The sequence below is a fragment of the Polyodon spathula genome, chromosome 1 (assembly GCF_017654505.1).
Source record: "Polyodon spathula isolate WHYD16114869_AA chromosome 1, ASM1765450v1, whole genome shotgun sequence".
Classification (NCBI taxonomy): Eukaryota; Metazoa; Chordata; class Actinopteri; order Acipenseriformes; family Polyodontidae; genus Polyodon; species Polyodon spathula.
Genome location: NC_054534.1, coordinates 96,147,679 through 96,174,970, shown reverse-complemented (window position 1 = coordinate 96,174,970; position 27,292 = coordinate 96,147,679). Strand labels below are relative to the sequence as shown.

At 37.6% G+C, this 27,292-nt stretch overlaps 1 protein-coding gene across 1 annotated transcript in view; it reads left to right on the top strand.

The window, feature by feature from the left end:
* Positions 1 to 27,292, top strand: part of LOC121327933 (centromere-associated protein E-like) — a 40,761-nt gene that overhangs the window by 3,190 nt on the left and 10,279 nt on the right. Inside the window, exons 2-25 of the mRNA XM_041272333.1 lie at positions 482 to 639; positions 1,162 to 1,300; positions 1,975 to 2,670; positions 3,040 to 3,099; positions 3,464 to 3,862; positions 5,948 to 6,019; positions 6,511 to 6,640; positions 7,271 to 7,410; positions 7,963 to 10,905; positions 11,400 to 11,507; positions 11,599 to 11,754; positions 12,594 to 12,749; positions 12,981 to 13,103; positions 13,453 to 13,509; positions 14,071 to 14,253; positions 14,625 to 14,673; positions 15,286 to 15,419; positions 17,932 to 18,177; positions 18,920 to 19,343; positions 20,145 to 20,275; positions 21,093 to 21,146; positions 21,707 to 21,895; positions 22,768 to 22,830; positions 23,833 to 23,967. Of these exons, the coding sequence (XP_041128267.1) occupies positions 482 to 639; positions 1,162 to 1,300; positions 1,975 to 2,670; positions 3,040 to 3,099; positions 3,464 to 3,862; positions 5,948 to 6,019; positions 6,511 to 6,640; positions 7,271 to 7,410; positions 7,963 to 10,905; positions 11,400 to 11,507; positions 11,599 to 11,754; positions 12,594 to 12,749; positions 12,981 to 13,103; positions 13,453 to 13,509; positions 14,071 to 14,253; positions 14,625 to 14,673; positions 15,286 to 15,419; positions 17,932 to 18,177; positions 18,920 to 19,343; positions 20,145 to 20,275; positions 21,093 to 21,146; positions 21,707 to 21,895; positions 22,768 to 22,830; positions 23,833 to 23,967 (6,945 nt within the window). The remainder of the gene's footprint in view (positions 1 to 481; positions 640 to 1,161; positions 1,301 to 1,974; positions 2,671 to 3,039; positions 3,100 to 3,463; positions 3,863 to 5,947; positions 6,020 to 6,510; positions 6,641 to 7,270; positions 7,411 to 7,962; positions 10,906 to 11,399; positions 11,508 to 11,598; positions 11,755 to 12,593; positions 12,750 to 12,980; positions 13,104 to 13,452; positions 13,510 to 14,070; positions 14,254 to 14,624; positions 14,674 to 15,285; positions 15,420 to 17,931; positions 18,178 to 18,919; positions 19,344 to 20,144; positions 20,276 to 21,092; positions 21,147 to 21,706; positions 21,896 to 22,767; positions 22,831 to 23,832; positions 23,968 to 27,292) is intronic.

The window sequence follows — 27,292 nt, the reverse complement described above, 5'->3', positions numbered from 1 at the left end:
TGTAAGATTTATAGTTTTTTTTTGTTAGTTATAACCCCTCCAACAAGTCACATTAAGCTCCATGAAGCAAGGCAGTAAACATTCTTAGGAAAATGTGTACTATATGTAAGGAATTAATAAGCAGTCTTATCTATAGAGGAAACAGTAACCCGAGAATCTCATTCATACTGCATGGCTGTACACCCAGTAACAGACAACTGTCTGTTTTCTGCTATCAATAATAGATGCATATTCAGTAAACAAAGGGGAGCCGTACTGTCTACCCTGGGACTTAATAGATAAACAGCTCACATACTGTACTGTAAAATAGCATGGCATGTATGCAGGTAATATACAGTAAAACAGTTTCTTTAGTAAAATTTAACTTATGGAGACTTCAGTTGAGCAGAAGGAGTTTAGTTATCAGTTTGCTGCGCCCGGGCCTGAAGGAGCTGATGTTTTGAATGTCAGTGTTAAGATCGACACTTCCTGGTCTTTCCAGGACATGGAAGAGGTGAGGATTGAAAGGAACCAACAGTCTGAAATCCAGCTGGGTCACCAGGATTTCCAGGTCCTCAGTCAGCGGGTAAAGGATCTGGAGCGCAGTCTCCAAGACAGTGTTAGCAGTTTCACAGAATCAGAGGCAGCCCTTAGAAACAGGTAAACAAGCATGAGTCTTGTTTCTTTTTCATTTCTTTATATGATTGACAATAGGGGAGGGTGTATTTTTATTCCTGCCATTTCCCAGCAACAATTGTTTGTATGCATGCTTCAGGTATTGATAATGGGTCCAGATGCCTTTTTTTTTTTTTTTTTTTAAATAAGAAAAAGCTTAGATATCCTGACCTAGTTAGAGTCCACATGTGTGCAAAGTCAGAAAGTATTCAAAACGAGAGACCAGTTTGTGTACTGTTCATTATATAAACATGTTTGGAAGACTGATTTGTATGTATTGGCAAACGGTCGTAGCACTGTGCGTATGTAGTTAATCTCATTCTTTGCACCAATTTAGATGGAGTCTGTAAAAAACTCCTATTTTTTTTTCAAGGAGCAAAATTCCATCTTTAATTTCCAAAATTGAAAAATGAAAAATAAACAACTTGAGTGTATTTAAGAGACCCTGGATTCTGCTTTTCTGCTTAAAAAAATAGGAACTAATTCATCTCTGGATTCACTCATCAGAATAAAAGAACTAGAAGCATCTGAGAAGAACTTCCTGGTTAAGATAGATGACCTCAGGACAAAGGCACAGCTACCCATTCTCACCAGACTTCGGCAGGAACAGAGACTTCATCATCTGCGTGAGGAAATAAGAGCAATGGTAAAGGCTTGCTCATTCTCAGGGATTTCATTAACATAGTTTAACAAACTGTGTTAGTGGCATACCGTTTTAAAGCTTTGTTTATTCAGATCACATACGTACACACACACAGTCAGACTGCACTGAATATTTTTAAGATTAACTATTGTTCATCGTTGTACATTGACAGAGTCATTTGGAATAACCATTGGACCTCTCCATAATTTTTTGATGTTTAAACTAGTCCAAAAAAAAAAAAAAAAAAAAAAAAAAAAACATTACATATTTAACCTGTGTCTTCTGCTTTTCTTTGTCCCTTTACTGGTGTTCTAATACCACAACTAAGATATTCTTTTGACGACTGTAGTACTAAACTGTGTAGCATTAGAGATCGATGTCTGATGTGCTATCACTAAAGACTCTTCTATATATCTACAGAACAAGGCAGCCTGGAATTGCCCAATGTCTCTTGCCTTTGTTCTATTCTACCTGGCAAACATTCTTACCTTTGTACAAAAGGATTAATTCTCCTGGGCAAGTGGTGTTTTCAAGCATATTTTTTACATTACCTTTTGTCACCTGCAGTGCACAGATAATCCTTAACAGCAGTCACATTACCTGTTATACACCTGACAATTACAACACATTTCTTCATGTAGCAGAAAGTGGATATTTTATGGTATTTGTTTTTACAGGCAGCAGAAAAGGAAAAATCAGACAGGGCCATGAAGGAAAAGCAGCACCGGCTACAGGACAAGATAAAAATGAAGGAAGACGAGATGAAGAAACAGTCTGAGTATTTTGAGCACTACAAACAGAAGATGCAGCACAAGATGATGCTGCTAAAAGAAAGGGAGCAGTGCCTTCAAAGCCAGGTCTTCAGGCTGGAGAAAGACATGATCGACCTCAGCGCCACTGTGGCTCTCCTCAGGGCCCAGCTGGAGAGGCACACTTTGGACGATGCAGACTATAGGAAAACCCAGGGATCCATAGAGTTTGATGGAGAGATGGCCTCCTTCCACAAAGAAGGTGAAGGCAGGATTAAAACCCATATCCACAGCCTCCAGGATGAAATGAACAGTTTGCTGGAAAGGGAGGAGGTGAGCCACAGAGAAAAGAGGGAGCTGCGTGACAGGCTGCAGCAGGCTGAGGAGAACGAGGAGTTTCTGTCCAGGAAGCTGGAGGACTTCCGGTCTCGCATTCATGAACTGAAGCTGTCTGAGAGCAGCCTTCTGGAGGAGGTGGAGGAGCTGCAGGATGAGAATGAGCTGCTGAAAAGAAAACTGTCTGAGGTGGAAGAAGACCGGCTCTCTAGAGGGGAAGGTGCTCAGCAGGTGAAACAGCAGCCTGGAAAACAGGAAGAACTTGACACTGTTGGTAATGATGCTGTGGTGAGTGTCATTTCAAACATGATCAATGTAGTTTTGAACTATGGCACAGAAATGAAGTGTGTGTATATATATATATATATATATATATATATAATATATATATATATATATATAATATCGATCAATATATATTATATATATATATCATTCATAGATACTATATATAGTATATCAGATGTTGCACATCCCTACATTGCTTACACAGAACATACACGATAGCATACATTTTACAAAGGTATACATCTTAAATACTGTAAGTATACTGTAACAGTACAGTGTATAGTAGGTCAAGGCTTTATAGATAAAGTAAAACTTGTAGTTTTAAGTTGGTGTTTAAATTATATTGATGTACCTGCCTATTTTTTCTAGGGTGAATGTGAACTGAAGGAAAAAGAGATTCAGCTAAAAGGACTTGGAATGCCACAAAAGGTAAGAATTTATTGTCATAAAACTGAATATATCATTTAACATTTTTGTAAGGTAAGTTTTTTATTTTTATTTTTTCATTATTTTCCACAAGTTTGTGGATAATTTAGAGAATGTTTCCTCTTGTTCATACATATGCCAGTTCTACATATACTGCAGATAAGGTGGATGTAGTTCATGGTGATCTTTTCCATGCTACTGATAGCTATACATTTTACAGCCTAGACTGGAGGATGTTTGTTTCTAACATGCTGGATGAATTTTCTTCATCCTCTACTCTCACAAAAATCTTAATTAACAAATACAGCAAGTACCCTGTAGGTGTGCTAATATGTTGGCGCTAGTTTGATGAAATTCTTTTTTTCAGGTTGTAAAAAATGTAAATATTCATAATCAAAGTGGTACTGAAGAGTCTTTGAGAAAGTGTTTCAGTGGGAAGGAGATCTCAATTGTAAAAGCAGCTGTGGAACAGAATCCCAGCAGCTGTACAGATACCCAGAGAATAAACGAAGGACTGACTAAAGACTTGGTGCATCTCCTGGAGACAATACGTCTCTTAGAGCAACAGGTAGAGGCTGCTGAGGAGGAGAAGCAACAGGTGCAAAGTGAAAAGGATGCAATCCAGCATGAGTACCAACAAGTCATTAGCGAGCATGAGGAGCTGCAACTTAGCTTTGACAGAACATGCTACCAGTACGCAGCCAGAGTTCTGGAGCTTGAGAAACTGAGGGACTTGTTTCTTAGAAAACTATGTGAGGCGGTGCAGGTAACAAGCAGCAAGAGTTTTGAAGTTTAAAGTACTGTAATGTTCCATCCCAGCCTTTATTTCAGTTTTGCAAAAAAAATTAAAATACAGTACATTGATTTACTATATTTAGAAGAAAGGCTTAACATTCAACTGATGCTGAAATATTATATTAAATGGAATATTTACATTGGTCTGTGTTTCCATATTCTTATGGCACCGCACAGTTCAGTTTACCTTTAAGCAGCATTACTGCAGCAGTGTTGTTCTATAAAGATCCTAACATTCACTGTTGTCAGTGATAATATGATGCGACAGTGTAGCATTGTATGTAATTGTTTACTTTAAAACTGCAGTATTTTATCTGACAGTTTTCATTTCAGTTCTGGTGTACTATTAATGTCTGTAAAGCATTGAACCAACATTGGGCTCTTGAATCTGGCTAGACCGTTTTGAATTCCAAGCATTTGCCCCAATTTTAGTACGTAGGAATCACATATGCCTTTTTGATTTTGAAGTAATATAAAGTACAGTCTCATTATTTCACAATTTGATAATTCACACATTTGGTTACCAGGAATTTGTTGGTATACTCTACATGTACTATTATTGAACTTTATAAAGGCTTTCTACTAATGAAATGCCCTTGATATTACTGCATGTTAGATAGCAAGTAAAACAAAGTGAAAACGTAAGTGTAATCTGAAAAATATTTTTTTTACTAATTTTGTGGTTTATGTAACACTTGCATAGTACAATATTGTAAATACATTACCTGAAGTTTCATTCCACAGGAGCTTAGAATTAAATTTCTTGTAGCACCTACTAGTTATATGTCTGTTAATACAATACAATGTCATGGGATATTTTAATACCACAGATTTATAGCTGAACTGGTTATAATGTTCAAAGTTCAACATAATGGAAGCATGTTAATGTTATTACACAGAGAAAAGGGCTTCTATTAATGCATTACAAACTGCAACAATGCTATGGTGGTCAAAACACTGCTTTTTAATAACTTACACTTATTGGAGGCTGGAATGGTTTTGTTCTACAGCATGCTTGTGTGCTGTTTTGTACTGTATGTGTTTCTATTTTGTATATGAAACACATGACAAAGACTGAGTTTAATATCATTGTGTGGTAATGATGTAGATTCTTTAAATGATAACTTTTGCAAGAATAATGTGTTCTGTCTTAGACGTTCAGAACTGTATATGAATTGGTATGGCTTTAAATAATATTGTAAATGGCAACACAGAAGCATTAAATGCATTGGACACAAGGCAGTTGCACTGTATGTACAAGTGCATGTTTTTCTTGACGTGTTGAGTGCTGCATTATAAAGTATGACATTTGCTTCTTGTTTCTGCACAGCATTACAACTTATGTTACATTTTAAATCCCTTTTGCTTTCTTTAGGATTTCTTGAAGTCTAATCAGCTAAATAGGCTTTACAACACAATCACAGAGCTCATGGTGAGGAAACTACCTACATTCATCTTTTTTTTTGGGGGGGGGGGGGCGGACAAGAACTTATGAACTATAATAACACATTGTACGGTTTTAAGCTTTTACCTCATCCCAAAGATCTCCAAGTACAGTATTTTTCTCAACAACTAAACCCTAAATTAATCCTTCAGAAAACAAAAGAATATATCTTAAGATCTTTTTGAATGTACCGAATGGATCAAATACTAAAACATTACCCTAAAAAAAATGTCATTGCTTTAATAGAACATGTACTAATGACTGGCTAACACCCAAGAGTAGAACTCAGAAAACAAGTCAGTGAAAGTGAATTGCTCAAAGACATAGTATCAAATACCTTACCTGCAGAAACAAAAAGGATAAGACTGTATGATGCCCTCAGCGATACTTCAACACCTAAAGAAATATCTGCAATATTTAAACTGTATCTTGGTTCAGTAACAGTAAAGTATGAAATATGCGTGCAAGAAAATCAGTATATTATAGTATATCCTATTTTAAACAGCTTAAAATAACTTGCAGAATGCATTGTATTCAACCACAAGACACACATCACAAACTGTGCTTACTCTTTCTACAAGACTTTCTTTTCTTTGTCTTCCTCAACTGTAGGAAGAGCAAGATTCACAAAGCCGATACACAGAACTGAGGAGCACTCTAAGCCACCTTCGATCCCAGCTGCAGGTAGGGTCCATTCACTGTTCTTTTGATTTATACTGTATGTTATTATCCTTACAAGGTTCTGGCCTCATGAGCTATTTTTAAATGTATGATGATGTTACTATTTAATTTATTATACTGTATGTATACCTTTCTAGAAAGGAAAATACCTTTAAAAGGATTACATATGCATTTGGCAAACTGGGATGTGGTATTGAAGCACTTTGCTGTGACACAATTAAGTTGTAACTTGTATTGAATTGTTGAAAAGAGCTGTACAGTATGTGTTTTATAGGAAACTTTACCCAGCTCCTGAAAATCACATGAGTCTAACTGGTAGCAACATTTTAAAATTAAATACAAATACATTTGAATCTTTATTTTGAATAGTTAAGCAGGTATGATTGACAGTATTCTAGTAAAAAAAAAAATCTTCTTCATTTAAATTCAGCATTCAGATTAGTTTAAGAAATTTAATGGGTAAACGTTAAAATAATACTGTTGTTTTCTCACAGACTGAGGACATCATTTTCAAAGAGGAGCTGCTCCAGTTGAAGTGGGAGGCTGTACTGGATCCATCTCGCAACAAAGCAATTCAGACCCCTTCATTGCTACAGTGCATCAAGGAAGCAGTTACCATTGCAAGTAGGATATGTTGAAAGTCTACTATTGTTACACTTAGTATGCACATTATTTTGTCTGATACTCTAATATTGCATAGAATATGCAGTTTTTGTACAGTGCAAACTTATAATGGCATCACTCGTTTGAAACAGGCTCCTACGTCTCTTGATTAGTTGCTGATAGAAATGTGATGAAAATTATTAATGTTTCATTTTGTTCTGTATTCCAATTAAATTACTGTAGGTGAAAAAAGATAAATAAAAACTGTGGCTGTGGTCAGGTTGGAAGTTCATATGGAATCACACTCAAAATATTTTCGTTGCTGGTCTTTATCTGCACTACTTTTGAATTATTGTTTAGAAATTGATCATAAGCTTCCTGATTGAGCTTCCTGTTTTCTGTCTACCACAGATAGTCCCGTAGTCAGAACAATCCAAACATATCTGTGTCTGTTATAATGAGAGTGATTTGCATAAATGTACAACCACATCCAGCCTGTCATCGCCAAAATCAATAGGCGTTCAGAACACTAAAAGCATGTTACAGGCTATCAGGATAATATTTAAGCATGCCTGTGATGGAATGTGTTGTATTAAAATTATTTAATAAAAAGATTTCCAACCTTGCTTTTTTTGTTCAATTTCGCTACAGGATTGGTTCCACAATATGGAAACACAGACGTATGTGCCTGTGCGGGTTTGCTGGAGCCGACTCTTATCCCATTCTTGGAAAACACCTCGTGTGTCTTTGCAGATGTCATGCAAGCTGTCCGTTGTGGGGATTTAGAGCAGGCAAGTACCTAAATCACTTTATGCTTTGCCTTCAGGTTGAACTTACACAAAAGATCACCAAGGCAATAGAGAAAAGAAAATGAAAAAAATACTGTTCCAGAACAACGCAGTAAAAACTTTGCCACTCCAACAAACTTTCATAATCACAAAATCATTAATCACAAAAAAAAAAAAAAAAAACCTGTGGGACGCTGTTTAAATATTATATAGTATGAATTCATTACATTTGGAAAAATGTTTACTTTTAAAAAGGACAGGGTAAGTGTCTGTAATTCCAATGTAACTAACACATGATTTCCTACTGATTTCAAATCAAATTCCTATTGAATTCAAAAGTCACAAGCATGAGTTCGTGACATAGTTTTCGTGACTTCGTAACATTCCCCTTAATACACCTGAAATAATCATGAACATTTTCAAGTGTTACCAAGGACAGAAATATAAACCATTATTCCAGTAGAGCAGGTAATGAAAATAAAGATATAGTCAACATGTTCAGTATGTTGTAATTTTATTTTTTACTATTTACTACTTTTTCTACTATTGTTACAGGTCAGTCTGTACCTCCAGAGGCCAGACATTCAAACAAAACTGTCAATGTTACTTGGATCATCTCCAGTGCAAGACAGTAAAACATTCTGGATGAATAATTCTACCCAAGGAGTCCAGGAAAACGAAAATAAAGACATACCTCCCTCCGCCCAGAAGGACACTACAGTGATCCAACCACAACCTGACCTAGTGGAGCTTGTAAGCCACAAAATTCAGAATACCAAGTCAGACTTAATTTCCCTAGTCACAAAAACAATAGATGTTGATTGTAACAATATGGACAACAATCACATCACCAGCGACTGTGTTCATGAGTCTCATAGTTTTATGACACTAAAGTCTTCAACACCAAGTACAGAGCCTCCAACACTGAATATAGAATCGAAAACAAATATAGAATCCCTCAAAGAAATTATTCTGAACCTTGAATCTGAAGTGCAGTGTCTGCAAAATGAGAAGACAGACTTGGAAAACAGCTTACGCAGTAAAGACAGTCTGATACAAAAAGCATCTGAGGAGAATGCCAAACTAGAAGCAAATCTGAGGTTGGCTGAGCATCAAGTTCAGTTGTTTTCCCAGGAGCTGGAAGCTGTAAAAGGGGAAAGCGATTTAAAATTGGAGACAACTAAAAATAACTGGAGACAGGAAAACAAAGTTCTGGGGCGACAGAATGAAGAGCTTCTTAATCAGATTGCGAAACTAGAAGCAAATCTTCAGAGCCAGGCGGTTAAAATGCATGAGGAGAACGTTCAGCAATATCTTCCCAGACTAGAGGATGAGAAAGAGCAGAGCTCCTTCTTAATTTCAAAGCTACAAGAAAATGTGGAAGAGAAGGCTAAGGTGATTGTTGCCCTACAGGAAAGCTCAGTGGAGATTACTCGGCTGCAAGTAGAGAATGCACAGCATCAGCTGAGTTCCAAGGTGATTGTTGGTCAGTCGAAAGAGCTAAAAGAAAGCTCTGAAGAGATTCTTTGCTTGAAAAGTGAGAGTATTCAACATCAACAGAACCTTTCCACTCTAGAGGGTGATAAAAAACAGTGCTCTGACTCAATTTCAGAGCTACAAGAAAAAGTGGAGGAGAGTACGAAGGTGATTATAGATCTACAGAAAGAGCTGAAAGAAGGCTCTGGTGTGATTATTCATCCGCAGGAAGAGATCAGTCATTACCAGCAGACCATTTCCAAGATGGTAGAGGAGAAAAACCAGTGTTCCTATTCTATTTCAAAAGAGGAAGAGAGTATGAAGGTGATTTCTGAGCTCAAAGAAGCCTGTGGAGAAAGTGTTTATGTGCAAGAACAGAGCCTACAGAATCAGCAGAAGCTTTCCAAGCTAGAGGAGGAGAAAAAACATTGTGGCCCCAAATTTGCAGAGCTACAGGAAAATACAGAAGAGGGTTCTGATGTGATTGTAGATCTAAATAAATCCCTAGAAGAACCCCTGGGAGAGATCATCCATCTACAAGAAGAGAATAATAAGCAGCAGCAGATCATTTCAAAGCTTGTGGTCGAAAACAAACATGTTAACCTAAAGAATGGGCTGCAGGAAAGCTCTGTGGAGGTTACTCATCTGCAAGTAGAGAAGGGCTGGTATCAACAGAACGTTTCAAATCTGATGGAGGACAAAAAACAGTGCGATTTCACAATTTCAGGACTACAGGAAAAGATGGGAGAGAGTTCTGAGGTGATTGCTAACCTACAGAAAGAGCTAAAAGAAAACCATGAGGAGCAAACTCATCTTCTAGCAGAGAACACTCAGCAATTGAAGAAACTTTGCATGCTGGAAGATGAGAAAAAACAGTGTTGTCACACAATTTTAGGGTTACAGAAAAAGGTGGAAGAGAGCTCTCAGATTGTTGAATTAAAGAAAGAGCTAAAAAAAAGCTCTGGAGCAGTCGTCTGTTTGCAAGATGAAAACGGCCAGCATCTTCAGAACATTTCTAAGCTAGTGGTTGAGAATAAACAGTGCATCGACACAATTTCCGCATTGCAAAAAAAGGTTGAAGAGAGCTCCAGTCTGATTGCTGAGCTTGAAAACGCCCTGAAAGAAAGTTATGGGGAAATTGTTTGTCTGAAAGAGGAGAACTGTGAAATTTCACAAAAAATTAACACCCTCAGTGAAGAGAATGAGAATTGTGTTCAGAAGCTCTCCGAACAGAGAGAAGAGTTGGAAAAAAGCTTCAAGGTACTATCTGAGCTCCAATGTGAGAAAGAGCACTGTCTCCAGAAAATATCTGAACTGGTAGAAGCCAATAAGATGACTGAGCAGGAAGTTCTGCAGCTTAAAGACGAGAAAGAAATATGTTCTCAAAAACTTTTAGATCTGCAAGTGGAAAATGAGAGAGGAATGCAGACAGTCAGTTGCCTACAAGAACAGAAAAGAGATTTGGAAAGACAAATGGGCCTCATTCAGAGTGATGAAAGCATCAGTGCCAAAAATAGAGAACTGAGAGAAAGAGTTTTAGTTTTGGATGACTGCAAAAAAATAAATATGGATGAGTCTGTAAGAGGACTGAAGGATGAAGCTGACAGATTAATGAGAGACAATGAGCTGTTGTTGGACCGAATCCACAACCTAGAATTGAACCAAGCGGCAGAGGTGAAGATAAATCTGGAACAAGCACACAGAGAAAAAGAAATACTGCTTCAAAAAGTAAATAAATTCGAAAATAAATCTACAGAGCAAAGTAATAAAAAGGTGAAAGTAGATAAAGCATGTCAGGTTGCAATGAGTAGTTTACTAGCAGATAACCAAAAAGAGCAAAGAGAATATGTGGACGCCCCTTCCCATATGACAGAGGACAATGAAAGATTATCAGAATCAGAAAGTGCACTGCAGAAAGAGGACTTTCAGTCACCCAGGAATGAAGTGGATGGTGATGTCGCACACAAACAAAAGTGGATGGTGATGTCATACAAAACCGTGAATCTGGAAAATACTATCCAGGTAATGAGAGCCTTGACTGGATTGAAATGTGTTTGTCAGTAACAGTTATTTTGTGATATTAGATCACTCTATTTATTCGCTTGTGCATTAGTCTCTTAATTGGACAGTCTTTTATGTGACTCTACTGCACTTTCTTATTTGCTGTGGAGAATAACTGGTCATCATGTGGATGACCAAAAAAAGTTTCTGCTTACACAGCAATTATCTTGAAAATACCATTGTGTTTAAGGCTACAGCCCCACACAGTTTTCTATTTTTTAAATATTTTTAGTTCATGTTGAAACTCACTGCCATACAGTACGATAGCAGTACAGCACAGTGTAAAAATAGGTTATCATTGTGAATATGTCACACCAATTCAGAAATGACATAGCCATAGCTGTAAAATAATAAGATCCAGTTGTTTCTGTTGGCTTTGTTGAAGATGACAGCTTGTGTTTCTGCAACATAATGTAGGTTAGCCGTCACATGGCTTAACATTTCCATTTTAACAGGCGCAGCCTGGAATGACTGAAGAAGACATTGACTTGAAAAAGCAGCTTGAAAGAACAGAAACAAAACTGAGGGAGTCCCGGGAGGAGTTAGAAAAAACAAAAGCTGAGGTATGCTTGTACAGGACAAATGGTAAATATTGGGGAGTATTAGATGAGAGAAATAAAACTTAACAAGAAGCTTTTCTATTATGTCTTTTAGGCACAGAAATGGTACAAAGACCTGGGTTTTGCAGAGTCGAAACGGGAGGATGCTGTGAAAAAATTGTCCCAGGCAGTGAATGAAGTTAAGAGAATGAGGGAAACTTCAAAAGATTCAGAAATTATGAAAAATGACAATGTTGAACAAAGAGATAAGGTATTAAAACTTAATAAAAAAAGAGACTATCTGAACTATCTGAGTGAATTATTGAAGCAAGTAGTGAAGACTAAATATACTTCCATTATAAACATGTGATCTTTTTTTCACTTCATATGCAATAGACTTGGAGTACAAACATTTATTACTACTTGGAAAAATTATATTTTTGCTGGTGCTGTAGAGTAGATTTATTTTAGTGTGGTAAACATCTCACATTGGAACATCTACCTTCTGGCCTAATATTGAATGCAAATGTAATTCATTACCATGGTCTCAAACAGGTCCTGTATGAGACCTTAATATGTAAATAGGTACAACAACTACAAAAGCCCAGTGATCTCTTAAGGCTGTAAGAATAATCCAGCACTTGGGTGGGGGTGAGGGGGACACTACAAATTTGAACTAGCATCGGGTTATCATGTTTCTTTTGTAACATGAGTCTCAATGTTTATGCATGTGCTACCATATACGTGTTTACATAATCTATGCTTTCATGACATAATGGTCACAGACTGCTGTTAATAAAAGTGGTTATCAGTAGTTATTTAGTGTTACAGTTGGTGGTTTGATGTTTGGGAAATGTAATTCACCTTATTTATATTGTATTGTGTACATGCATTGTTTTCAAAATCAGAAAATATTGTCTAATTCAGTAGTAGACTGTAAAACTGTAGTTTAAAAACTCCAATATGGAATTACCTAAGTGGTTGGTAATCCATAACATGGAAACTATATAAGGCAGTTAACATGGTGAATAAGGAGTTAGTGATACAAATAGCACAGTACAACATCTATTAATTACTGCTTCTAATAATGGTGGTGAAAATACATTTCAGATAAGCAAATTGACAAAGAGGATCCAAGAACTGGAGAATCTACAGATAGATGCCTTGGCACATGAACAACACATTTTAACATTAAAATCCCAGCTCAAAGACCAGGCAGGCAGACAGGACAAACTGGTACAACTAAAGACACAACTTAGTGTAAAGGTGAGAAAAGAGGAAACATAATCAACAACTTACACCCATTGTGGTTTTCCTTTAATTGTGGTATTGGGGCTGGCGGCCCCATGAGCTTACTTGCTGACAACTTTTTGTTTTTAATTGTGTAGCAGATTGAAATGCCTTTTTCTGCTTGAATGGTCATTTTTATTGTTTGTTATGTAAAGAGTGTTTGCAACATAATTAACAGACCGATGTTTTTTTGTGTTTGTATGTCAGTCTTCTATTGAAAATGATTTGAGAGCAGAGAATTATGCTCTGAAAGACAAGCTCAGTGATATGGAAGAATGGAGCAGTGCGGTCAAGGGTCTGAAGTCTAGATACGATGCAATGAAAACCCAGGTAACACATTAACACTGGCCCTTGTGTTCATGATTATACACTGTCCTTGTTGTGTAAGATTGGTCAGTAACCCTGTAATTATACAGTATATAGGCAGCATATTTTACTAAATGAAAAATAGAGCAACATGGGTCTCAAAGGTCACAGTGTCATGAACAGGGTTGGAAACAAAATCTATTTGTTTGAAGCATTTAGAAATCAATTGTTCCTTATCACAAACGTAACTTCTGTAAGTATCGTTGTCCTCCCCCTTGTCAAATGGAATGAGGAGAAGATCATTTCATCGTCACAATTTTTTTTTACCTTGACATTAGACAATTAAGAATAATGTTGGTTTTGTTATTCTCAGTTTGATGAGCTTGAAAGGAAGAAAACAGAAGCGGGATTAGATATGGCCCTTTTAAAGGTAAGCTTGTGAGAAACAGGAACCCTTTAAAAAAAAAGGGGTTTGAAGCATTTAGATGCTACAGATTAAAGAGTAGTTCTGTATAATAGTTACTTTTTTTTTAACAAGGTTTTCATTAGCACCATTAACTCGAACGTGAAATGTATCAAGGAGGGCTAAAATCCCTATGGTGAATCTGTGTACATTTTGTCTGCTTCCCTGTCTGTCAGGTTTACTGCATCACAGATACATACATTGGCATCCATTTGCAGGATTAGTTGTGGGATGCTCAGCAAGCATCCCACAACGTAAACAAAGTTACTGCAGAAGTCTTGTACAGCAGTCAATGATTGTATAAGTGAGAAAACTAGCCTTGAAGCAAAAACAAGTTTTGCTACAAAATAGGATCTGGATTCCACCTTCAGTAGGGTGAAAGGACTGAGGGAATAAATAAGGAGATGATCAGCCAGAAGTATTGAAGAGTGCTGATAGACACAGTAGTTAGGGGCAGGATAAGGTCATTTTTAAGAAGTATTTGTATGCCAATTTGTCTTTATTTCTGACCCTGTTTGTTTTCTGTAGGCCAAGCTGGCGTGCATAGTGCAGAAATGTCATGACAGGAACAGCCTGATCATTCAGATGGTCAGGATGCTCCGTAGGCATGGCGTGATTGACCTCAGTCTGATTGAAGAGGCTGAGGACCTGGTGAATGACACCGCACTGTTTGAGTACTCCAGGGATTTTAGTGCTGCACATGGCGGTCAGGTAAAGAACGAATGATCCTAATGTGCACAGCAAATTGTGCTTTTTATCACAAACACTTCATTAATATCCAGTAATAACTATAGATTTAAATTTCACCTATCTGTTAGTTTCATGATGGAATTAAAAGCAGTGAATGTCTCCAGTGTCCAACAATGTATATAGTAGTTCATAAGTGGAAGTGGAATTGCGTTCTTGGTGAAAAATAAAAATAAAACAAATACCCATAATTTAAATTATTGTACAATAGGCAGGATTCATTTAAACGTTTTGAAGCCTATTTCCAACCCACTCTAACAAAAGCTTCAAAGCATAAACAGATTGTATATAAACGGACTAAGTTTGATGTGTTTTTTTTACTGTAATTTGTTTAGGACTTTTATGAAGATGTATGGGTCAATGAAAAGATGAATGAAAAAGAAGGTGAGAAAATACATTTTCAAAGAGGCTAAATGGGAAAGGGGGCTCACGTTCAATTAAAGTGCTAGCGACAATCTGAGCCAGGGTACGCTTTGGGCTTTGATTAATTATAATAATTATCGAACTGAAGTTTTTGGAAATGATGAATAGTAACAAAAAAACATACATCGTGCACTTGTGATTATTTTCAGAACATATTCCTGGCCACAATTATATGTTTTTTAAAAAAGTTAAATGCTTTGTGCATATGGCAGCATACTGTATGTGAATGCTACACTATATAAATACAAGTTTTATTTAATGTAAGTAAGAACAAACATCAGCATGTAAATTTGTTCTGTAATTGTTTTTGAGATGAAACAAGGGCGTTCAGCAACCAGAGAGCTGTGTGTATTTAAGTAAGAACATACAGACTGAAGCAGCAGTAATAATATTTGCAACAACAATGAGCAGATCCCATACGCTCATACTGAAATATATACTCACTGGTGGAATGTTGAAAGCTATTCCATTGCTGTATTTTTTATGTTAGAATAAAAAGATAAAAATGAAAGTTAGCTCTAATACTACAATGCTCTCTTGATTACCGGCTCAACTAATGCCTATTTGTTTCAGGTTTTCTGCAGAGTTCCCTCTCCAGTGGCAGGGGGAGCCTTCCAGACCTGGAAGGGTCTCTGAATTACAGATCCTGTGTAGCCAAGACTGATTTTACCCCTTGCCCCGACATGCCAAGGACAGTGCTGCCAACTGTAAGACTTTCATCTTGTGTGTATATTACTAAAGGTTACCCCTGAAAAACACTGAGGGTTAAAAATCTATTAATTCCTAACTTCAAACTCATAAATCATAAACTACAGTAAATCATATATACAAGCCGTTTCGTGTGCACAGTGTATATGTGCAGGATATCAGGGTTATGCATATTTTGACTGCCGCTAAGCTTTTAAAGCTAAACTGATACATTATAGCTCACACTCTTCTGCTGAATCTGAAATAGCCATACATGTTTTTTTGGAGCCTGCAGCCAGGATAATACAGTGCTTGAATGCAATGTACAGTGGCTCTCAAAAGTATTCACCCCCCTTGGACTTTTCCACATTTTATTGTGTTACAACATGGAATCAGAGTGGATTTAATTAGGAGTTTTTGCCACTGATCAACACAAAAAAAGGCAATAATGTCAAAGTGAAAAATAAAATCTACAAATTGTTCTAAATTAATTACAAATATAAAAGAGAAAATAATTGATTGCATAAGTATTCACCCCCTTTGCTATGACACACCTAAATAAACTCTGGTGCAACCAGTTGTCTTTACAAGTCATATAATTAGTTAAATGGAGTCCACCTGTGTGCAATTAAGGTGTATCACATGATTTCAGGTTGAATGCACCTGTCTCTGGGAGGTCCCACAGTTGGTTAGTACATTTCCAAACAAAAACTACATCATGAAGACGAAGGAACTCAAAGCAAATCCGGAATAAGGTTCTTCAAAAGCACCAATCAGGGGTAGGATATAAGAACATTTCCAAGACATTGAATACCCCCCGGAGCACAGTAAAGTCCATTATTAAGAAATGGTTAAAATATGGCACAACTGTGAATCTGTCTGTCTAGAACTGGCCGTCCTCAAAAACTGATAATCTGGGCGAGAAGGGCACTAGTCAGGGAGGCCACCAAGAGGCCTATGACAACTCTAAAGTAGTTACAGTCTTCCATGGCTTAGCTGGGAGACACTAAGCATACGGCAACAATAGCCCGGGTGCTTCACAGAACTGGCCTTTATGGGATAGTGGTAAAAAGAGAGCCATTATTGAAAAAAACTCACATCAAATCTCAGCTAGAGTTTACCAGAAGGCATGTGGGAGACTCTGAGACCAAGTGGAAGGTGATACTGTGGTCTGATGAGACCAAAATAGAGCTTTTTGGCCTCAACACTAAGCGCTATGTTTGGCACAAGCCTAACACCGCACATCATCCTGAGAACCTTACCGTGAAGCAGAGTGGTGGCAGCATCATGCTATGGGGATGCTTCTCTGCGTCAGGGCCTGGAAAGCTTGTGAAGATAGAGGGGAAAATGGATGCAGCAAAGTACAGAGAAATCCTGGAGGAAAACCTGCAAGAGACCTGGGACTTGGGAGAAGATTCATCTTCCAGCAGGACAATGACCCCAAACATACAGCCAAAGCCACACTGGAGTGGCTTAAAAACAAAAAGATCAATGTCCTGGAGTGGCCCAGTCAAAGCCCGGACCTCAGTCCAATTGAGAATATGTGGAAAGAGTTGAAAATTGCTGTTCACCAAAGGTCCCCATCCAACTTGACGGAGCTTGAGCAATTTTGCAAAGAAGAATGGGTTAAAAATTGTAGTGTCCAGATGTGCAAACCTGGTAGAGACAAATCCAAATAGACTCATGGCTGTAATTGCTGCCAAAGGTGCCTCTACCAAATATTGACTCAAGGGGTGAATACTTATGCAATCAGTTATTTTTTGTTTTGTATTTGTAATTAATTTAGAACAATTTGTAGATTTTATTTTTCACTTTGACATTATGGACTTTTTTTGTGTTGATCAGTGGCAAACATTCCTAATTAAATCAATTTTGATTCCATGTTGTAACACAATAAAATGTGGAAAAGTCCAAGGGGGGGTGAATACTTTTGAGAGTCACGGTACACAGCACAGAAAAAGAGTTAAATTAAAATATAGATTACTTCCAGGTTCAGCAGCTTATGACAAAGATCAGAGAAAGTGCTGACTGTTTTTAGGGTTAAGAAGTAATACATGAAGTGTGTGTGTAGAAAGAGGCTGATTTAATCCACTTCAGTTACATTACAATAAATAAAGAAAACACTTCATTTGTAACAGAGTAATAGATGCCAATGGGGTATCATTGACCAGATAAGAGCCCCAGAGAAAGCCAATATGCCACTTCTCAATGATGAATTGATTGATTGGTGAAGCAAGTTACTCAGAATGCATACTGAATCTAAATGATTTCCCTTGTTTCAGCTTAGCTATATCATCCACTACATTGCTAAACTCTTTATCAGCAAATCAAGTCAAACTGGATAACCAATCGCCAAAAATCCAGTAAATATTAGTTTAGGTGACGATAAAAAAAATGTGTAAAGCATTTACCAAGGTAAATTGGGTGAAAATGTTGCACAAAATTATTTGGTGAACAATTGAGTTGCAGTTTGGCATATAGACCTGCACTGTACACTTTTTAGGTTGTTTTTAGTGTCTTTTATTATTGCAGCTGCCTCTATGTGCTGGGGAAGCAGTCCAGGTCACTGGCATTCCAGACAGTCATGGGTTGTACCATGCAGAAGTGAAGGGAGAGGCGGGGCTGGTACCAGCTTGCTTTGTGGAAGAGAGGGGTGGCCTACATGAAGTGTACACGCCTCGTAGCAAGTGTGCCAATCCAAACCCAAGGTTAACTAGTCCAGAGAGGATCATACACCTTCATCAGCAGCTGCACCAATCACATCGCAGCAATTACCAGGTCAATAAATTCTTTTCAATTGAATGTGCTTCATTACACTGGGGACTAGCTCTTTCTGGAATAATTGTCTTAAGTCTTCAGAAAATTCCTGCTTGGCGGTGGTTATGTATGCTGGAACAGAACATATGGTGTCCACCTGGGCTTTTGTATATTTGCATTTATGTTTCTACATTGTATGGTATGTCTTGTGTTTTGTGCAGCTGTAAATGTATGTGTGGTTCTTTTGTGTATATAATTGAATCCCAAGCCAAAATAGGACCCCATCGACTTGATATGTAAAATGGTCTAACCCAATTCCTAACCCCTCACCCTGACCTCAACCTGAGGTCGAAGGGGTTATTCCTCATTGAAACACAAGCTGATGGCATGCTAATCTATACACTTTTCTGCCAAAAATTGAAATCAGCTTGCTGTGCTCTGGGACATTGGTCAGTCCATGGAAGATTCGAGTCCCAGTTGTGTTTTTTCAACCCAATCTCTGGGCTTGTCTTGGTAGTGTCACTGTAAGGAAGAATGGCTTCCACCATAATACTCAAGTTCACCTAACATGTAAAACCTGAGAACCTATAGAATGAACTTAGACTGACCTCTGTCGAAAAGGAGACTCAGTCTGCAAAGCTGTGCATTCTGTTTGAGGCTTTTGAAGAAAGTGGTCCTCCAATACCTCAGGAGACCACCATGTAAATTTGTAGCTATTAAATATCTAAAAAAATTACGTTTTCTTCTACCGGTTGTAATTCAGGTGACCTCATCTGCTACATCTGAATCCAATTCTGAGACAGACCGCAGTACTCTGTCCACCCCCTCTCTAGTCCAAGATGGCACATCCCTCCCCACAAGAACACAGGTCAAGAATGAACTGGAACAACCTGGCTGCACCATTTGCTCTCAGACAAGGGGGGGCGTGCAGAGTCCAGACAGTGATGACCAAGTGAAGGGTCAGATTAATGAGCCAAGTGGAAGATGTATCAACCAAGCTAGGAGTGACGCAGAAGTCGAACTTGATGACATGTGGCTCTCTGGGGAGAATGCAAATTGCTCACGCTCGCCAGCAATGAGGAGCAATTTGTCAGACTGGTCATTACTAAACAACACCCAAGGGAAGGATGCTAAGGAGGCAGGGTCCAGTAAAGTATTCCTGGAAAGAGCTATAAGAGTAAAGCAAGGTAAAAACAGTACCAGAAATGAAATACAATACCTTAGACTTGTACGATGTCTTTAAACTCTGACTTACATGTTAATATGACGTGGCATAAAGAGTTAACTTTCTGTATGGGGTTTGTACATACAGTATCATGATAAAAAGCAAATGCCTGAAACATATAACTGTTATCATAATAAACTGGTGAGTTAAATTAATAAAACCAATGTACATCAATTCATTTTTAAGATACATAAAAAAAACATCCAGGCAACACTGTAATGTAATGGTAAGATTGTTTGGTTAGAATATTTTTAATAGCTAAATAAATCTGATTGTCATGCTGTATAATAGCAGAGTGTGAAAAGACTAGACAGATGTACAGCTTAAACACTCTATTCCAGCCATGATTTTGTACAGTGAGAATGTAATCTTCTCTAGCTGTTGCTAAAGCTCAATTTGATTTGTACTGATTTCACACAAGGAGGTGTGTGAACATGCCCCCTGTCTTTGTGTCTTTGTGATATTCAATAGTCGTGTTTATTTATCAGACTGGTAATGTTGTACTTATTTTATATTGACCCTTAAACTTGCACAAAACAATTAGATGATGTTTTGCCTCTGATTCCAGTAATAAGGGATATTGTTTTTTATACAGGATGCTAGTTTATTGTACAATGTTCAGAGTTTTTGGAGTAGTTTTAGTTGTAATTGCCTTGTAAATCTACCAAACTTTATAAATAATTCAGCTTAGAAGTGTATCCATGCATGTATCCACAGTAGGGAATTCCTCATGATATTCTTTGACGTTTCTTTCTCTACACAGAACCCCCATCGCCGGTTGGCTCAGTCCAGATTATAAAGACGGTGGGGCAAAGCAGTGTGATGATAAGTTGGGAGAGACCTTCAGTGGACGAGCTAGGTTGCAGCAACGGAACTTTCATTCATGGTTACAGGGTAGGCAGCAATATTCTTTGTATATATGTATGATAAGAATGAATGTTCTGTTTTCATAGTGTATCATTTATGTTTAATTAAATGTCTAATTAGAGCCAAGAGAATACTATAGCATGCACTTAAAAGGCCTCTTCCCTTATGTTTACACTTTATTCAACTTAACTACTCCGTTCATGTTTTCACTGATATTATTTGAGTGTGACCTGATTGGAAATGCTGTCATGTACAGTTCTCTTTAATTCCCATAGAGGATGGTGGTCTCTGTTAACCAATCATCAATTCATCAAGGTGAAGCTGTATTACCTACTTGATATCATGCAGCTTGTGCTGGTCAGTGCTGATCTTGAGGCAGCAGCAAGAATCATCCTATTCCTCCTATCCACACGCACAGAGCCCACGTTCACACCGCCCCACTGTGATGGATTATTACTAACTGCTAGAGTACAGCTGATCTCTTACAAGGCTCTTGAACAGGAGCAGCATTTTATCATTCAGATAGAGGGTAGAACCTTATGTGTTTTTATACTGAGCCATTGCTGTAGCAGTTTATAATGTAATATATTCAATAATTATTTATTGTATTTTTTTGTTTTGTTTTTAACTTGGCTCAGGGCACCTTGCTGTGTTAAAAACACTTCCAACATAGTCTCCCCTATCCAACCAGCTAACTCCTGTCAGAGGGTAGAGAATAATAATGGGAGAGGGGGATTTGAAATCTCAATAGGCAATAAATAAGTGTTTACAGGGACAGTGTGATAAAAGAGGAGCTGCTTTCCTTAAATATGAGCCTCTTAACCCTTTGTTTTCTGTTTCATAGATATATGTCGATGGGGAATTTCACAAGTCTGTCATGAGCTCAGCCTGTACTAAGGTAGGTACATGTCTGACATGAGTGTTGTAGCACTAAGAGCCTCATGTCTTCATACTGCTCCCCTTAGCTACTCTGGGCCTGCCCCCTAGTGTCCCGTAAAGTAGTATGGTCCCATCAGTTGCTTAGGTTTGGCAGGTGAAACGAGGCACTACCTTGGCTGGAAAAGCAGCGGTTGATAACCAGTCCTCCTGATCAATAAGCAGGTTGCAGCAGTCACACAATGTTTGAATTAGGCTAATTAAGTCGCTGGTGCAGTAGATTCAGGTGTTTCATTTTAATTTGACTGGTTCTGGACAAACAGTTATGTTCTACGTGGTAAGAAGTTAAGAGCTGCGAGCCAGATAACACTCGGGTTTGAATCCCTGAGCGCCCTTTGATATGTGACCACCATCCAGCTGCAAACCTGGGTGGAAAGTAACCCCCACCCCCCACCCCCTCCCCAGGTAGTTAAATATTTAGAGGTATTTATTTATTTATTTATTTATTACTTGAACTTTGCAATCCCACATGTGTTCATTGATTTCTAGCCAGCACGAGTCTTATGGGGATATGTCTTTCAGGCTGTGTTGGAGAACCTCGATCTGTCTCTACCATTTCAAGTCAGCGTTCAGACGCTCGGTGCCAATGGCCTGGTTGCTGAAAAGGTCCACCGTCACTTTCAGAGCATCAGCGCGTCCCCTGAGGGAGCTTTATCATCGGCGGAGCCCGGTAACTCGCTTGGTCAACAGTGCAGTGGCAGATCTCAGCAGGTGAGCCTCATAGGAAGGAATACAGTTTTCACACAGAAATACTTTACTTTGCACTTAACAAAGTAAAGTATTTGTCATCTCATCTGTAACCTTTGCTTAGAGGAAAGTGACTGAAAACAGCATTTGGTCAGTTAAAGGTCATATAAAAATATGGCAGGTCTGCTGGTACAGTCTGGGTTTTATTAAGTGTCTGTGTGGTGGTGGTGGTGGTGGGGGGGGGCAGGTTTTAGCATGAGTTATAAGCTTTCATTAAGTGTTTCACCCTCTTCAGATTTCTTAAGATTTATCCTACAATTTTTTCAATTTCATGTTGTGATTGTTGTAATTTACAGTCTATGCTTTATGTGCTATGTGTGTACAGTATGTTTCCTAAACACTACCTCACACAACACTCAAAGTAACAAGATCACCGACAGCCCATGCTAAATATGCCTGTTGGCTTCCATGCAGTCTGGCTGGCTTGTAGAATTATGAAAGTTCATTTTCTCTGGGTTAAGCCAGTTGTCTTTTTAAAGAAACTGCCTGCAATTGTCTTGTCCAGTTAGTCAACCGTCTGTCTGAACTGTAGGATTTAAAGTACACAAATTGCACCTATTCCCACAGATTTAACTCATGAGACATTTAAAGAACATATATTTTTTGTTCAATAAAATACAGTTTTATCAGTAACATAGTTTAATATACATGTTGGTTTATTTAACACTCTCAAAGAATGTCATTGTTACACAGTTGCAATTATGATGGATGACATTGTACGTGGTTTGTATATTAATCAGATATTAAATGCAACCATTAAGTATTAATGGACTGCCCAGAAAATACCTATTTTCAAAGTGTTTTACTTTCAAAGTTTTCCTTACTTTAATTTGTAGAATGTCAGCCAGCCTCTTCAGTGCACATCATTTTCACAATACGCAGGTGTTAAACCATCTATGGTAAGTATAAATTCACTATCACTTTTTTTTTTTTTTATCTATAAATATATGTAAAGCACAAAGAATTAAAATAATTTACTACTGTATGTTTGTGTTTACAGTTCGTGCATTCTGCATTGTATACAGTATTTTGTGTAGCGTTGTACTGCATAACAGTTGTTGATTTTACCATATTGATCCAGGGATGAAAATGCTGGTCAAATAAAAAGGTCTGCACTGTAACTATGTATAACAACATCTGCACTGTAACTACGTATAACAATACAATATTGAAAAATAAAACAAATGTCTCTGTTGTATTTAAAATAATAGCTTTGAGTTATCTTGCACAGAGATGCAGCAGATAGAGTATATAGCTGTGGAGATTTTGGTCAGCACAGCACTGGTAATTCAGTTCATATGAAGTTCAGAGGCTCCCTTTCTAGTGGATATGATCTGTGCTGGGTGGCTAGGTGGTTTCATACTGGAACATGAAGGCATTTCACCTCCGGCTCTGTGATTACACACCTGGTCACCGTAGGGACTTTAAAATAATGTAAAAAATCCCATGTTCCTCTGTCTAACACTGTGCTACCGTATGTTTTATGAGAAAGAAAGTAATGATTTTGGAGAACAGAATAATCTGTATAGCCCACGGTCCCTGAAATAATTAAAAGTCATATTTGAGAAATAGTCATGCATCCCTCAAAAACAGTTTAAACACCTTGCAGACTCATCACATGGAATCGGCTGTCTATGGAAGTCTGCATTCTATTGACAGTGTTATACTGTAGCAGGTGCTTATAGTTGTGTTTATGCAAGTGAAGCACAATAACCATTCACTACTTTTACTATAACTAAATGTGATTTCAATGTCTGGCTTCATTCATGTGACCTACTGTAGAGGAATGGAAGGATGTGATTCAATGAATCTGCAAGGAGCAATCAGGTTTATTTATTTTTACACTTGTGTATTTGTATCTTCTAACTAACATCTAACTCTCATCTGTATGTTTCTTTCAGTTTGTTGCCATCTACAGTTACAGTCCCCTGAAAGACAGCCCCAACATTCATCCTAGTCGAGAGTTGGCCTTTAAGGAAGGGGACACAGTCTGGGTGTTTGGAAAACCCAGACGGGATGGCTTCTGTGATGCAGAGGTGGGTGCACTGCAAATAACATATGTGTACAGAAGGAATGGCTAATAATTGAATTTGATCATCACCCCCTCATGAATTATATATATATATATATATATATATATATATATATATATATATATATATATATATATATATATATATATATATATATATATATATAGTGCCTATAGTAAGTATTCACCCCCCTTGGACGTTTTCATAGTTTGTTGTGTTACAACCTGAAATCTTAATGCATTTAAATGGGATTTTTTTTTCCTTTGATTTACAGAACATACTCAATACTTTCAAGAGGCAAGAGAATAATTTTTATTGTGAAACAACAATTAAAAAATGAAAAAAAAACAAAAAAACTGAAATGTCTTGGTTAGATAAGTATTCACCCCCCTGAGTCAGTACTTGGTAGAACCACAACAAAAACGTTCAAGCGGGGTGAATACTTACTATAGGCACTGTGTGTGTGTGTGTGTGTGTATATATATATATATATATATATATATATATATATATATACACACACATATATATACACACACACACACACACAGTATATTAGGCCTTCCGTGGGTGCCTGAAAAGTAACTGTGGATTTGTGCATCCTATATATTTACTGATGTGATTGAGCACACAGTTATATCTCATTCATAGAATGGGGATAAAACTGATAGAACAAATGAATATATGCAGTGACCTCTAATAAAACCACATAGATTTTTTTTTTTTTTTTAAGTTCTCAGACTTATATATTACAATGTTAGACTGCAATTTAAGCTAATATTGGGGTCTCAAGACATTTAATAGTGCATTTATAAAACCAACATTGTCTGTCAAAGATTCATATATGTTTAATTAAAATATAACAATTAAAACACAATTAATAATTTTGTTTCTCAATACATTATATTTACATTATGTAACCCCCCCCCCCTCCCCCCCTCAATTGTGTGCACTCCTTGTGTGTCTGTACAAATAAACTAATTGGAGGAATATAAATATTCTCCAATAGGGAATGTGTACAGCTGAATGAAATACACACGTATATGTTGACATGGAAAATTAAAAAGAGCAGCAAGTAGCTTCAGATTACAATTCCATAGGTTTTGTTGACGGAAATGATTTTTTATGATGTGGTACTTATTGCAATTACTCAGCTATTGATATAGTCTCTGCTAAAGTGCTTTGACCTGAGTTCAGAAATGATAAGTAATAGAAACCAGATGAGCCCAATTGTCTTTATATTATTAAGAGCCACTGCGATCTAGTGAATGCCTACTGTGTATTTCCAACAATACAAAAGGAAATCTGATCCAGAGTAGCTGACAATTATACGTGCCCCACGTCAGCCAATAAACGAGTCTAGTATTGCAAAAAATAAACAAGAAAACCCCCTGGAATACCAGCAATGGTAAACTCCAGTAAACAAAACTGCTAAAATAAATAACAACAAAGGAAGCACTGGGTTTCGTTGTGGTACTGCGGTGGGTTTCCTCTCACCGCTTCTTAGCTTTCACAGATTAATGGCCAGTCCTCGGTTCCTCACTCCGGTAATCCAACAAGTGTCCAAGGTTTTCAAGCTTCTGTGAATAACAGCAGTGAATGAAAGCAACAAAGCAAGCACAGCATGTGTTTTCAGTTCAGCGCAATGGCAAAACCAAAAGCTACAGTGTGGCTGGCAACTAGAATTAAGGAACATCTTCTGAACTCTATAAGCACCTTAAAAAAAAAAATGACTCAATAATTACAAACCTCCAAATGTAAAAATAAGGACAGTATTAAAGGTACAATAATTAATCAAGTAAACAGTCTTGAAAATAGTACATTGTTTTGAAATTGTACAGTTGTTTTTTGTTTTTTGGTGTTTTTTAAAATTTTTTTATTTAAGGTTTGCAATAATTTGTAGTACTCCAATTATTAGTATTCATCTTTTTCTTGTAGCCTGTGTACCAGTCTTACTGTCATTTTTTTGTGAGTTCTGTATTTCTTGCAACTTGGTACAATCGAATGATCAGCTCAATATCAATATCTGCTCTCTTGTTGGTGAATATGGTACAGTTTGATGGATGTCAAAATCAACTTTTCTTCTACTCAGACTAACCCATGGGTATTCAGTAATTGAGAAACAAAACAGTAGAACCTATGAGAAATTACTTTTCCCTTTGGTTTTACTACTACATACCAGAATGGCTTTATATTGTGATTGGACATTTCCCAACTCCATTGTAAGTGCATCAAGTTGGCAAGGCATTTTACTCTTAGTCCCATTATCAAACTGTCAGAAAGCAGTTCAGGCTCCCTCTGAGACATTTTATTTCCATTATGTGTTGGGACTAGCAATTACAGTACACATTCAGTTTGGATGTTTCCCCGTTATGACATCACAAAGGTAGCTTTGTTTGTGCTCAGTGTCTTTTGGAAGATTTTGACAGTAAAGCATTGCACACTGCACAGTATTATATTAGGCATGCAGCTTTGCCGGCATTGGATGGAGCCGGTTGGGAAGGACCACGTCTGACACTACTAGATGGACGTAATAAACATTATGGAGTACAATTTTCGGTATATGGGGATGACACGGTGAGGCGAGAGTGTATTAAATGGAATGTCCAGACATTAATTTATGTGTACAGAAATAAAATAATTTATTTTTATTTTCTATACACAACAAAAGGATTAAATAACAAACAAAAAAACAAAATGGTGTGAGGGAAGGAGTGCAGGGGTGAAATCCAAAACAAACTGATGACACGTCTTTAATTTGTCTTCGTCGTGACCATAAACAAAAAAAAGACAAAAGAAATGTTAGTATTTCAAAAAAAACCCGCTGCACAAAACCAGTCTCTCCCTTCACCCGTTACTCCTCCTACTTTTACTTTCGGACCAACCCCGAACACAGTAGTACGTTCCCTTTAGTATGTAATGTCCCGCCTCTGTAGTCAGTGGAACACCAATCCCCAACCGACAAGTGTCCTTATCCTTCACTTGACTCCAGTGGCTGGAATTTACATACTCGTACTTCCGCCCCTCACCAAGGTGCCGCCCCTCAAAAGATGACTTTTGCCATGGTCACGAGATCTTGGTAAGGGAAGTCCCGAGTTGGTTTGATGCCATCTACTGTCGGGAGGCTGAATCACAGACCGAAAACCCTTTGACTCATCACATATCCCACCCCTCAGAGTGGAGCCGAAGGAACACTCGGAAACCTCTAACCCTTCCCTTTTCCCTCCCTCCCAGGGAAAACAAAATCAGCATTTTGATGTAACTTACCCGCACGATACCTTATTTGAAAGGCGAAGGGTTGGAGCGCCAGGTACCACCGCGTAATCCT